This window comes from Elephas maximus, chromosome 1, assembly GCF_024166365.1.
Source record: "Elephas maximus indicus isolate mEleMax1 chromosome 1, mEleMax1 primary haplotype, whole genome shotgun sequence".
NCBI classification, from domain to species: domain Eukaryota; kingdom Metazoa; phylum Chordata; class Mammalia; order Proboscidea; family Elephantidae; genus Elephas; species Elephas maximus.
The window spans coordinates 96,996,473-97,008,770 of record NC_064819.1 but is presented as its reverse complement, the minus strand read 5'-3'; the positions used below and the strand labels follow the sequence as shown (position 1 = coordinate 97,008,770).

The 12,298-nt window shown below is 52.2% G+C and overlaps 1 protein-coding gene across 1 annotated transcript in view; it reads left to right on the top strand.

The window, feature by feature from the left end:
- The window catches only part of GRM4 (glutamate metabotropic receptor 4), a 132,206-nt gene that overhangs the window by 11,533 nt on the left and 108,375 nt on the right, over positions 1–12,298 (top strand). The window contains exon 2 of the mRNA XM_049875154.1: positions 1,712–2,621. Coding sequence (XP_049731111.1) covers positions 2,103–2,621 — 519 coding nt within the window. The 5' untranslated portion in view covers positions 1,712–2,102. The remainder of the gene's footprint in view (positions 1–1,711; positions 2,622–12,298) is intronic.

Below are 12,298 nucleotides of genomic sequence, written 5' to 3'. Positions count from 1 at the left end.
CCCTTAGCTTCAGGGGTGAGGGTGGTGTTAAGACCTCCTCCTACAGAAAGCTTCCCTTGTGGGCCCCCTCAGAGCTGCCTCTGTGTGCCTGGTGCCCAGCTTACTTGGACCCATCTTGATTTGCTGTGTGACTTTGGGAGAGTTATATGCTGTCTCTGAGCTACTGGTTCACCTGCAGAATGGGGCTAAGGAGACTTAGTAGCCATATTCTTGGCCTCTGAGGCACTAACAGGGAAGGAAGCACTTTGCTGGGATGGATGAGATGTCAGTCCATAAGGTATATGCCACAGAAGCCTAGGAGTGGAGGCCAGACTCTGGGACACTGAACCTTCTCCTCTTCCTTGGGGAAAAGGAGGGGCCAGGGGTACAGGAACAGTAATAGCCTCTGTTGGGGGAGTTACAGGTGGGGAGAGGGTGGGGGTTGCTCTGAGACCGATCACTACTTGGCCTTGATGGAGGCACCAGGTCTAACCAATCCTAACTCAAGCCTCTATTTCAACTGGCTGGGGAAACTGAGGTACAGAAGAGGCAAGTGCCTTGTAGGCCTTCATATGACAAATCCCTGGGGAAGGGGACTTTGGGATGGGCTCCCCAGCCAAGCCCTGACTCAGCATCCAGCCCTTCTCCCTGTGGCCTCCTAAATTGAGGGGACGGAGGCTGCTGGCTTCTAGCAGGGAGGCTGGGGTGAGGGAAGGAACTCCCAGGGGAAATTAGCCCAAATTAGCAGTGAGAATGAGGAAGAGCTGGTGTTCTCTCCTCTACTTGCGGACAAATATTTAATCACAGTTACAATAATAATGAGGATGATTATGATAATGTGGGGTAGCTCAGGCCAGTAACCCCTGAGCCCCACTCTTGGAGGGAGGAAGTGGGGGGAGAGAGAAAGAGCAAGCTAGAAATAAAGAGATAAAAGAAAGAGGGAGAGGGAGGGAGGACTAGCAAGAGTCAAGGAGGCTTGCCCGTTATTGAGGAGATTCCAGATTTACCTGGGGTAGTTGGGCAGCTGCAGTGGAAATGTGGAAGTGGGAGGGTCCACCTTGTACTACCTGATTCAGGAAGAAAACCCCCACCCCCAACAGCACCGCCTTTTCTCTGGCCCTCCCTTGGTATTTAGAGTGAGTAGCCCCCAGCCCACCTGATATTGGGAACCACAGCCTCACAGACTGATTTCCTCTTGAGGGAACCTTTTTGCCATCCTCATCTCATAGTTCCAGAGAGTCAAAGCATCTTTAGTTTCAGGGCTGGGACCTGGGAAACGTGCGTTCTAGTTGACATTCTGCTGCTTGCTGTCTGTGGTACTTGGACAGATGCTTGCCTGCTCCAGGCCTCAGTTTCCTCATCTCTAAAATGGCTTTGTAACCCCTGTTGCTCAGCAATGGGCTCAGTGGGACCAATTTCTTGCTGCTCCTTTGTGTGGGTGAGTGCTGAGGAAGTTCCCGCCTCCTCCCAAGCCAGTTTGATGCCTGGGCTTCCATGGCAGTGGGTACAGGCCTAAGAAGTCTTCAGACATGACCTTATTTCTGCCTTAAGTGCTTCCATTTAAACCAGAGTTGAGCAGCAGCCAGGAGGAAACCAAGTTCAGGAGATTTGTACAGTCTTTGGAGATAACCTCTAGCATCTCCCTCTCTTAGGCTCCTGGAGAGAGATCAGAATAGCTAATGTCTTCTTTGGGCTTCTGTTTGATACTCTGTCTCTCTCTCTCCCTTCTAAGGTTGGTAGCAGGAGAAGATTGAAGCTGCTTACTCCTTGACGCCAAGATATGGAAAGCTAGGTGCACACGTCTTTCCACAGTCATCCACTGAGAGCTGGCCTGCAGGGCGTGGGGACAACGACCAAAGCTTTGCTGCTGCCCCAGCCACTCCCTGCTGCCTGTGGCCATGGATCCTGTAGGCAACTGAGCATTGCCCCAGGACGACGAGGAGGTGGGGGAGCACACCAGCATGGTTCACCCAGTCGGCCGCCCTCAGCCACCCTGCTGCTAAAGCTGCTCTGGAGAGACTCGTGGGGGCCACACTGCCCAGGTGCACCCAGGCTGTGCAGCCAGGGGCCTGCCAGGGCTAGGAGTGGGACCTGCCGTTCATGGGTCTCTAGGGCTTTCCGAGATGCCTGGGAAGAGAGGCTGCAGCTGGTGGTGGGCCCGGCTGCCCCTTTGCCTGCTTCTCAGCCTTTACGGCCCCTGGGTGCCTTCCTCCCTGGGGAAGCCCAAAGGCCACCCCCACATGAACTCCATCCGCATAGATGGGGACATCACACTGGGTGGCCTGTTCCCTGTGCACGGCCGGGGCTCCGAGGGCAAGGCCTGTGGAGAGCTCAAGAAGGAAAAGGGCATCCACCGGCTGGAGGCCATGCTCTTTGCTCTGGACCGCATCAACAATGACCCGGACCTGCTGCCCAACATCACGCTGGGCGCCCGCATCCTGGACACCTGCTCCAGGGATACCCATGCCCTGGAGCAGTCACTGACCTTTGTGCAGGCGCTCATCGAGAAGGATGGCACAGAGGTCCGCTGTGGCAGTGGCGGCCCACCCATCATCACCAAGCCTGAGCGTGTGGTGGGGGTCATTGGTGCTTCAGGGAGCTCGATCTCCATCATGGTGGCCAATATCCTTCGCCTCTTCAAGGTTAGTGCCCTGCCCGTTGGCCTCGGGTGTTTTCCCACCAACGGGCCTAGCCAGCTCCTTTCTCCACATCTCTTCCAGACTCCAGGTGGGGAATTTCCCCTTGGAGCAATGTTTGAGAACTTGGGGTAACCTTGTGGTTATAGCTTGAGCACAGTGGAGTGAAGGCATTGGGGAGGGACCCAGCTCAGTACTGCTGACCATGGTGCTGAAATAGCACCAGTCGCCCAGAGCTCGAGGATCAACTCTACCCCTCTCCTGGGAATTGTGATCCTGGTGGAGGGACAAGGAGGTGCTGGAGAGCAACAGAAGGGAGGAGATAGGCAGACAGACAAATGAAAAGGTAGACAGATAGATAAAAACAGGCACGTGAATGTTGGAGATTGTAGGCACGAAAAAGACTTTTGTTTTGACATTGTTTTCAAACAATTGCAATTCCCAAGGAAGATATGTTTTTCTTTCGGGGGGTTGAGGAAACACCATGTGGCCCCCCCCCCCACCCTAAGATCGTGGTTAGAAACTGTGTCCTGATTTTTTGGGCGGAGTGTAAGGGCAGAGTGTAGGGCTCCCAGACCTGCAGGGAATGGAGATGAGGACAGGAAAACAGGCCCTGAGGGAGCAGGCAGTCAGGTTTCTGGTGCCAGTGCCCAAGCCTCCCTCTCTGAATTTCCTCCCTCCTGCCCTCCTTCCTGCACACCTTTCTCCCTTCCCTTCTGGATTCCTTCCCTGCCCCCTCCTCGCCGCCTCCCTTCCTCTCTTCCTGGGGCAAGAGCTGCTGATTTGCAATTCAATTGGAGCCAAGTGCTTCGCTAAGCTGCTAAAACAACTGAAAGCTACCGGGTAGAGAGAAAAACATTACAAGCATTTTACCAATAATTATGTGCCCGCTCCTCTCCTGGAGCCTGCCTTATTTGCTCTGCGTTGAGTGTGTGCGCGTGTGTGTGTTTGTGTGTGTGTGTGTGTGTGTGTGTATGTGAGATAGAGAGAGAGAGATGGAGAGAGGAGAAGAAGGGACACACCGAGAAGGTCCCTGAGCTCCCCCCTTGCCTGCCCTGGTGTCAGTTCTTGGCCTCTGGAGCTGATTCTTCTTTCTCCTCAAAGCCTCCTGAGTTATGGAGTGGGCTGAGAGAGGCTCTTTGGCCTTCTGCAGAGTGGGAAGAGCCAAGGCTGGGTTCTTCTCATCTGGACCCTTTCTGGAACCCATTAGCCTAACTCCCAAGATGCATCTGTATCTGGGGTGTCTCTGGGGCCTGCGGGAGGAATGGTAAGGGAGGTTTGAGTTTTGGGGATTGCGGAGATAGTGGTGGAAGGAGAGGAAGCTGGGCCGGTGTGGGGGTGCAGAAAGGAGGCCTGTGGTCCTGTTGCAATGTCTGGGCTGGTCTTGGGCTTCCCAGACTGTGAGGGTGGTGCCATGTGGCTCTCACATAGAGGGCTTCTTCCTGGAGCATTGGTTTTACCTAATGAGCTGGGTGAAAACACTACTTTAATTTTAAAACAAATGGATGCATTATGAAGGATGCAACATTTGTATGTGGTTTTAGGATGAAGCGGGAGACTTGAAGGAAATTGTGCCCTTACAATGGACAATTTGAACAATCCCTGGGGGGCCTGTGTTTGCTCCTGACCGTCTTTCAGGGTTCACTGGGGAAGCAGTTTGGGAAAGGGTTGCCTGGTCTAGTCCTCTCATCCGGCTCCATCTGCAGTGAGGAGTGGAGACCCAGGGTTTGGCCACCCCCTGGCCAGGGCCTAGTGATAACTTGCGACAGCTGAGTCATCATTTCTGCCTTCCTGGTCCAGGCCTGGGAGGCCAGCAGCCAGGGCTGGCCAGTATCAGGGATAAGCCTGGGACTCCTTGTCATTCTGTCAGGGTGAGGCACAGCCCCTCCACCCTCTGAGAAGGCCAGACCACTGAGGGGATGCTGCATTCTCCTTATCTGAGCTGTTTATTAAACACCTTTTGTGACTCTCAGTGTTTTAGAAGGATGATAAGACAGCCCAGCCCAGCCCTTGGGCCCCCATCTCCCAGAGGGGGGTAATGCCCACTGCATAGGGAGGCGAAGAGGATCACGGGCTGAGAGGGGCCCATCACTTGGCACAGGGTAGAGTTCAGAGAAAAGTCACTGTCAGCGTTAGGCCTTAATGCGTGTTCTTGGAAACACAGATATTGTGGGGTGAGGTGTTTAGTGCCCCAGATAGGGGAGAGGGCTATGACTTCTGTGCTATAATTCCCCCAGGATCAGGAAGTTTGGGGGTGGCAGGGCTGGGCCCAAGCGCCTTAACAGCCCAGGGGCTCACAGGTGGTCTTCATCCTCTGCCCATCTGGTCAGATATGAACGTGGCCACAGTCTCAGTGTTGTCTGGGCCTCCCCAGACCAGAGAGCTGGAGTGGGCTGGGCAGGGGGTTGGGAGTCCTCCAGGCTGCACAGAGAGCAGCAGAGCAGTGAGGCAGGCCAGGGGAAGACATAAGTGAGAGGATCCATGGAGAAGAGGGAAGGAGGGGGCTGTGTGAAGAAAGGGAAGGGAAGGGAGGGTGGGAGGTGGGGAGAGATGAGGAGAGTGTCAGAGGGAGACAGACGGCTGTGGTCTCTGTTCCCTGGGTCCCTTTTAACAGCGTTAATGTTCCATCCAGGCTGGCGACAAGAGGGCTCCTCAATAATTAAACTGAAAGAAATGAGAGGCTGGGTGAGAAACTTAAAAGCCATTTACAGAGGCAAAAAGATTGAACTTTGGGGAGGGAGGTCAGGAGCGGAGCCTCAGGAAGGAGAGGGTGAGAGAGGGGCATGGGGGGGCAGGAGGGAGTCCCGCCACTCTGGCTTGAGTGGCCTGAGCTGGCAGGTATCCATTTCAAAGGGCACCTTGGTGGCCCTATCCCCTTTCCCCACTCGTATGAGGTGATTAATGGGGACTGCAGGGAACTGGGCACCCGAGGCTGTGATTACAGTTTTCCTTCCTCCAAAGAGGTGGATTTCTGGTGCATAGCTAGAGAGGAGCTCTGGGTTTAGGGGTACACAGGGTGATTTCCTGCCTGAAGATTGCTAATGGGATGCAGTCAGGGCTAGGGTGTGGGCAGAACTCACAGCTGTCAGAGCTGGAAGGGGCCAATGCCTTGTTCTACAAATGTGGAAACCAAGTCAGATCCCCAGCTCCCAGGCCTAACTCCTTCCAGACTGCCTGCCCACGTAAACTGAGTTGGAAGTGGGACACGAACCCAGGCCTTCTTTGGTGACCAGAAACCCCAACTCTGGCAAGACTATGACTATGGGTCTGATGGCCTGTATTCCTGACTTTCCTGCTCCCATCCGCTTTCCATCCTCATTTTGCCTCTGTTCTCCCAGGATGGGGAGTATTGATGATTGCATAGAAAACCATCTGGAGGGGATCCCAAACCCAGGGAGCATGGCCTGTACAATGCCCTAGTTCTGGAGCCATTTAGGCCTGGACTTGAATCCCTTCTCCACCAGTTATCTCTCCCCCACTTTTCATCTCAGTCACGTACCCCATAGTGTGAATGAGTCAACAAGATCTCTTCCTTGTTGCTTGAGAGCAGCCGTTGTTGGGAGTAGGGGGAGAACCCTGGAAGGAAAGACCCTGGAAGGAAGCAGTTTCCAAATCCTGGACAGGTAAGGACTCAGAGGGACCCAGAAATCATTTCATTCAGCCCCTTATTCATTTTGCAGTGGAGAAAACTGAGTCTCAGAAAAGGGGAGGCAATACGGAATGGTGGTTAAGAATTTGGGCCTTGGAGCCCAGATAGCCTGGAGTCTGACCACCTGGGAAAATTGCTTAACTGCCTTTTGCCTCAGTTTCCTCATTTATAAAATGGGAATGATAATGGTGCCAACCTTATAAGCTAGGTATGGGAATTAAGAGTTAATGCCCGGGAAAGGCCTAGCACGGTGCCTGGCACACAGTCAGCCCACAGGAAATGTCATTGCACAGCTTGTCACTGGGCCATAAGTCAGCAGGAGAGACTCCACTGATGCAGAAGAGGCTGGAGTGGGTGGGCAGTGACAGACGGTGACCTTTGTGGTTGATCCCAGAGAGGCCCCCACCATCTGCTGGGCCTCTTGTGTCTCCCTGCCATGAGCTCCATGCTCAGAGTGTTGAGACTGTGTAGCCAATTTACTTTCAGATAACGGGAGTTTTCTCACTGTCACAACAGTGGGGCTTGGGAGGGGGGTGTGGAGTAGTGTGGAGGGAAGGCAGGAAGGGGCAGGCAGGAGAGAGGACAGGGACACCAGCCAGCAGACAGCAGGCAAGCGCCACCCCCAGCCTGGCCCTGTGAGTTCTTTTTTCCCACGTGGATCTATAGGTGCGTAAACCTTCTTCTAAAGAAACGCTACCTGCCTGGCGCTTTCTTCGACAGCCTCTTGTGCCTAGGGCTCCTAGGGAAACTTTGTGGCTTAGATAACATAGGATCTTTTGTTGGGGGATGCGGCTTTTGAGTCTTCAAAGTGTTTTCACGGCACAGCCAGGAGGAACTTCAGAGTTCCCCCACTAATCCACATCTTCCCTGTCTCCCTGGACGACAGCTCCATCTTTCCAATACCCCAGAAACGCAGTGCCATCGAGTCGATTCCGACTCATAGTGACCCTATAGGACAGAGTAGAACTGCCCATGCCCAAAACTGGGCAGCATCTTTGGCCACCCTCTCCCTCTTCCACCCTACATTCTACCTGTTGACAAATCCTGCTGGCTCGACTTTCAGCGCACATCTGGACATGACCACTCCTCAGCCCCCTCTTACCCCAGCTGCCTGGACCATTACGGAAGCCTCCTCTCTCCTCTCCCTACTTTTCCACAGCCAAACCTTCATTCAGGAGGGATCTTTCTGAAAGCTAAATCAGATCAGCTCACACCCCTGCTTCAACTTTTTTTTTGGCTTCCTACTGCTCTTAGATTAAAATTCAAACTCCTTGACTGTCTGAGAGGTCCTGGGCTGCTCCGTGTCCCTGGTCACATCCCTTTGTCTCTCCTGGGCACACTCCACACCAACCATAATGTTTTCTTTATGTTCCTTGGAGACACCAGGCTATTTTTCCACCACAGGACCTTTGCACCTGCTGTTGCCTCTGTCTGAAATAGTCTTTCTCCACTCTTCATGAAGATAGATCCTTCTCATTCAGCTGTAAACTTAAATGGCCTTTATTCAGAGAAGCTCCCCTGCCTCTGAATATTCTCTCATTGCCCTGTTCTTTTCCTTCGTGGCAAGCATTATAATTTGTATCCATGTATGTATTTGTTTGCTTGTTTGCTCTTTGCTTCCGCCTCTAGACCCATGAGCCAAATCTGGCCCACCACCTTTTTTTTGTATGGCCCACTAGCTTAGAATGGTCTATGTTTTTAACTGGTTGAAAAAAAGGAAAGAAAAATAACATTTCATGATGTGAAAATTATATGAAATTCAAATTTTAGTGTCCATAAGTAAAGCTTTTTATTGGAACATAGCCACAGTAGTTACAAACACAGAATTGAGTAGACAAGACAGACACTGGCTGACCCCTGCTCTAGGCTATCAGCTCTACCTATAAAATGAAAACCCACTGCCCTTGAGTCGATTCCGACTCATAGCGACCCTATAGGACAGAGTAGAACTGCTCCACTACAAACCAAACCCTTCGCTGTTGAATCCTTGAGTGGTGCAAATAGTTAATGCGCCTGGCTGCTAGCTGAAATGTTGAAGATTTGGGTCCGTCCAGAGTTACCTCAGAAGAAAGTCCTGGCAATCTAATTCAGAAAATCAGCCATTGACAACCCCATGGAGCACAGTTTTACTCTGACCATGAGTTGTAGTTGATTCAAGGGCAACTGGTTTACTGATTTATAGGACTCCCAACGGATGCCTGGCCAGTGGGGGTCGGCCCCCAGGGAATCTTGGCTGAATGGACTCATGGAGGAATGGGGAATGGAAGTGAGATGTCTGGAACCTCTGACACCACCAAATACTCTGCGGCAACAGCAGAGCAGCCATGGTCCGGGATCTGTCTCCCGATCCTTCCACAAGCTCCTGGCTCTGGGGTTGCGTGTGGCTGGGCCCACCTTACGGCTGGGTCAAGCCAGTGTCCACCAGTGTTCACTGCTTTGGAGATCCCAGGGTCACTTGGATGTGTTTCCTCACCCAAAACACCTTCTCCCGCTCCTCACGGGCTTATGAAATTCCTTCACTTAAAAGCTTTGCTCTCTGTTGAATGGTATCCCACGTACCATTTTAGACTGTTATTAGAAATTGGTCCCAACAGGGCTTGCTCAATGAATGTTCGGGGGTGTGTGTGAATGAGGAACCTCCCCTAACAGGTGGCTGAAGTGGGATAATCACTATTTACATAGCACTTATCCTGTGCCAGACATTGTATTAAGAGCTTAACCCTCACAGCACCCTCCTGGGGCAGGCGTACAATTTTTATCCCCATTTTACAGATGGGAGACTGAGGTACAGAGAAGCTAAGCAACTTGTCCAAGGTCACACAGCCAGTAAGTGGTGAAGCTGGCATACAAACCCAGGCTGTCTGGCCCGGAACCACCCTCCTCACCACTCTGCTCTTCTGTCTCTTGGACATTCGACAGCCTTGGGTTCAAGACTTGACCCAACATTTACTTACCACATGACTTCTCCAAGCCTCAGTTTACTCATGTGTAAAACTGGCATGATTGTCTTCACCTGGCAGTAGTGATGTTGTATGCAAAGCCTTTACTAAGGGCTCTGGGAATGCTGTTTTTACCAAAACAGGTTTTGATGGATGTTTGAGAACTTGTGAGCTACCAGGCCTCTGAGGGGGTGGGGAAGGAGAAGAGGAGGTGTTAGAAGTGGACCTTGCTGAGGGTGACTGTCTGGGTTTGTCCATATGCTCCAGCCAGACCTGGCTTCTCTTGGGGCACCCCCTCCCAAACGCAGCTCTCATGCCCCCACTTCCTCTGAGGTGTACCTGGGTTTGCAGAACATCTCTGAAGATGGGGACGCTGGTTACGGGAGGTTTGGGAATGGAAGCAGGCAGGACTTCAGGTGTGCGTGCCTGGATCGGCAAATGGGCTCATTATGGCAGAATAAAAAGGAGGGAGTAGAGGCCTTTGGGGGATGCCTGGGGGCCTCCTGCAGCCCAGGTAGGGGCTGACAGAGCCCCTGGGTGAGGAGTGCAGCATTGTAGAGGGGTGAGGTGGGGGCTGAGCCTAGGGGGCCTCAAGTTGGAGACTGCTGGCTTCTGGCTCCCTCTTGCACACATGGACTTAGGTTTGCCTATTTATAAAATCAATTCATTCATTCAATAAATGTGTACTGAACAGCTGCCCTGTACCTGGCATTGTGCCACAGAGAGGTTCTCCATGGAATCACTTGAGGAGTTTAAAAAATCCAGGTACCTGTGCCCCACTCCAGAAATTCAGATTTAATTGGTCTGGGCTGGGAACTGGGCTCCCCAGGTAATACCAGTATACACTCTAGGTGGAGAACCACAGCTGAAAGTGACCCTCATAGAGCAGGAAACTGAAGAGACAAAGGCCTTGCCCTGGCAGAGCTTCCATGTTCTTCCATGTTTAGGGGGAATGCAGGCCGTGAACAGACACATCACATATGATGGGGGTGGGGGGCAGTGTACTGAGGCAGCACAAAGCAGGGAGGTGGCCAGAGAGCAATGAGGAGAGGGATGCCAGTTTAGACAGGATGGTTAGGGGTGGCCTTTTTGGAGAAGGGACATCTGTGCAGAAACCTGAGTGGAGTGAAGCGGGTTGCCCAGTGCATACCTGGAGGAAGAATGTTCCAGATAGAGGGGACAGCAAGCCTCTCTGCAGCTTGCTCATCGGTAAAAAGGGCAGAACCGCGTGTGTGGTGTGTTTCAGGGTGTGGCATCTGAGAGAGAGGAGGAGAGCAATGTGGAGGTGAGCAGGTCGTGGCGGGCACGCAGTGGGGGCTCACTGATGCTCGTCCTCTCTTGTGACAGCATTCAGTGGGGCTTGGGAGGGGCTGTGGGTGTGATCTGAGCCCCGAAGGGCAGGAGTCGGCGATGGGGAGGAGCAGGTAGCTGGCATTTGGCAGAGGGATGGCTCTGGCGGGTGTACCAGAGGCACCTGCATGACATCCAGGGGGTTCTCCCAGTCCATACACTGTCAGGCAGCCTGCTGTGGGGGACAGTGATGGGGGAGGGCCATGGATCCCCTGGCCATTGAAGCCTCCCACAGCTGGGAGCGGGTGTTACCATTCTGGGTGTGGCTCTGCTGAGACTCTGTGACTGGGGCAGGTTGCTGCCCTCTCTGTAAAATGAAGGCATTGGGTTAGATAGCTCTGTCCCCCACTTTTTTTTTTTTATTTGTGGTGAAAATATACACAAAACCTTCACCAACTCAACCATTTCTACATGTACTGTTCAGTGACATTGATTACATTCTTCAAGTTGTGCAACAATTTTTGCTCTCCTTTTGCAAATTGTTCTACCACTTTTAACATACACTTAGTGCCCTCTGAGGGAAAACTTCCCCTTTCCCCCTCCCTCCCACCCTTGTTAACCACTAAGAATTTTTGGTTTCTATTTATATATTTGCTTATTTCATATAAGTGAGATCATATAGTATTTGTCCTTTTGTGATTGACTTATTTCACTCGGCATGATGTTTTCAGGGTTCATCCATATTGTGACATGTGTCAGGACTTCATTTCCTTTTCTGGCTGAGTAATATTCCACTGTGTGTATATACCACATTTTGCTTATCCATTCATTGGTTGACGGACATTTTGGTTGTTTCCACCTTTAGGGTATTGTGAAAAGGGTTGCAGTAAACACTGGTGTACAGGTTTCTGTTTGCGTTCCTGCTTTCACTTCTTCTGGGTGTATACTTAGGATTGGGATTGCTGGGTCATATGGTAGTCCTATGATTGACTTTTTGAGGAACCACCAAACTGTTTTCCACAGCCGTGCCCCCCATTTCCTTACCTTCCAGGCTTTTTGGCTGAGGGAGTGCAGGCTGGCCTCCATGTTGTGCGACCACCAGTGGCCTTTCCAGTCATCTCTCCAGCCTGCGTGGGCCCTGCCTGGCCACTGACCAGCCTTCACCTGGGCTATGCTACCCTCCTGGAATGCCCCCTTTGATATCTGATGGGCTGAGTCTTTTAAGCCTTTCCTGACCTCCAAGGGCAGAGATGATCCTGGGCTTGTGGGTGTCTGGATGGCACACTTGGGATTCCCTACAGTCCACGGGCATGTAGAGGGCAAGATTGGGACTGGACTCCCTTGGTCATACCCACCCCCAGTGCCTGGCCCAGAGACAGACAGACAAGTCAGGGGAGCCACTGGCCTTGGGACTAGGTGTTGAACTGAGTGACAGAGTGCTGTGCTTGAGGTGGGGGCAGAAGGGGGTGGGAGTCACATCAGCCTGAAGGATTAAACCCACCATACCCGCCCCCACCCCCAAATGAGCGGTGTGCTTTTCATTTTTCTCTCAATTTTTTAAACTACCATTTTTTATGACCCAGACATGTTAGAAATGAAAAGAAGGCAAATTCTGCTTTATATTCCATTTGACCTTTGAGCTTGCCACTCTCTCTGGTGGGTCTGGGCTGGGGTGAGGTGATGAGAAGGCAGAAGCTGGCCTCACTTCCTTGTTCCATGGCTGCCTCGAATTCATGGTTGGAAGCTATATGGGGGGGCAGTGACACCCTTAGTTTTGCCCTCTGTTCCCTGTCCATCTCTCCCCA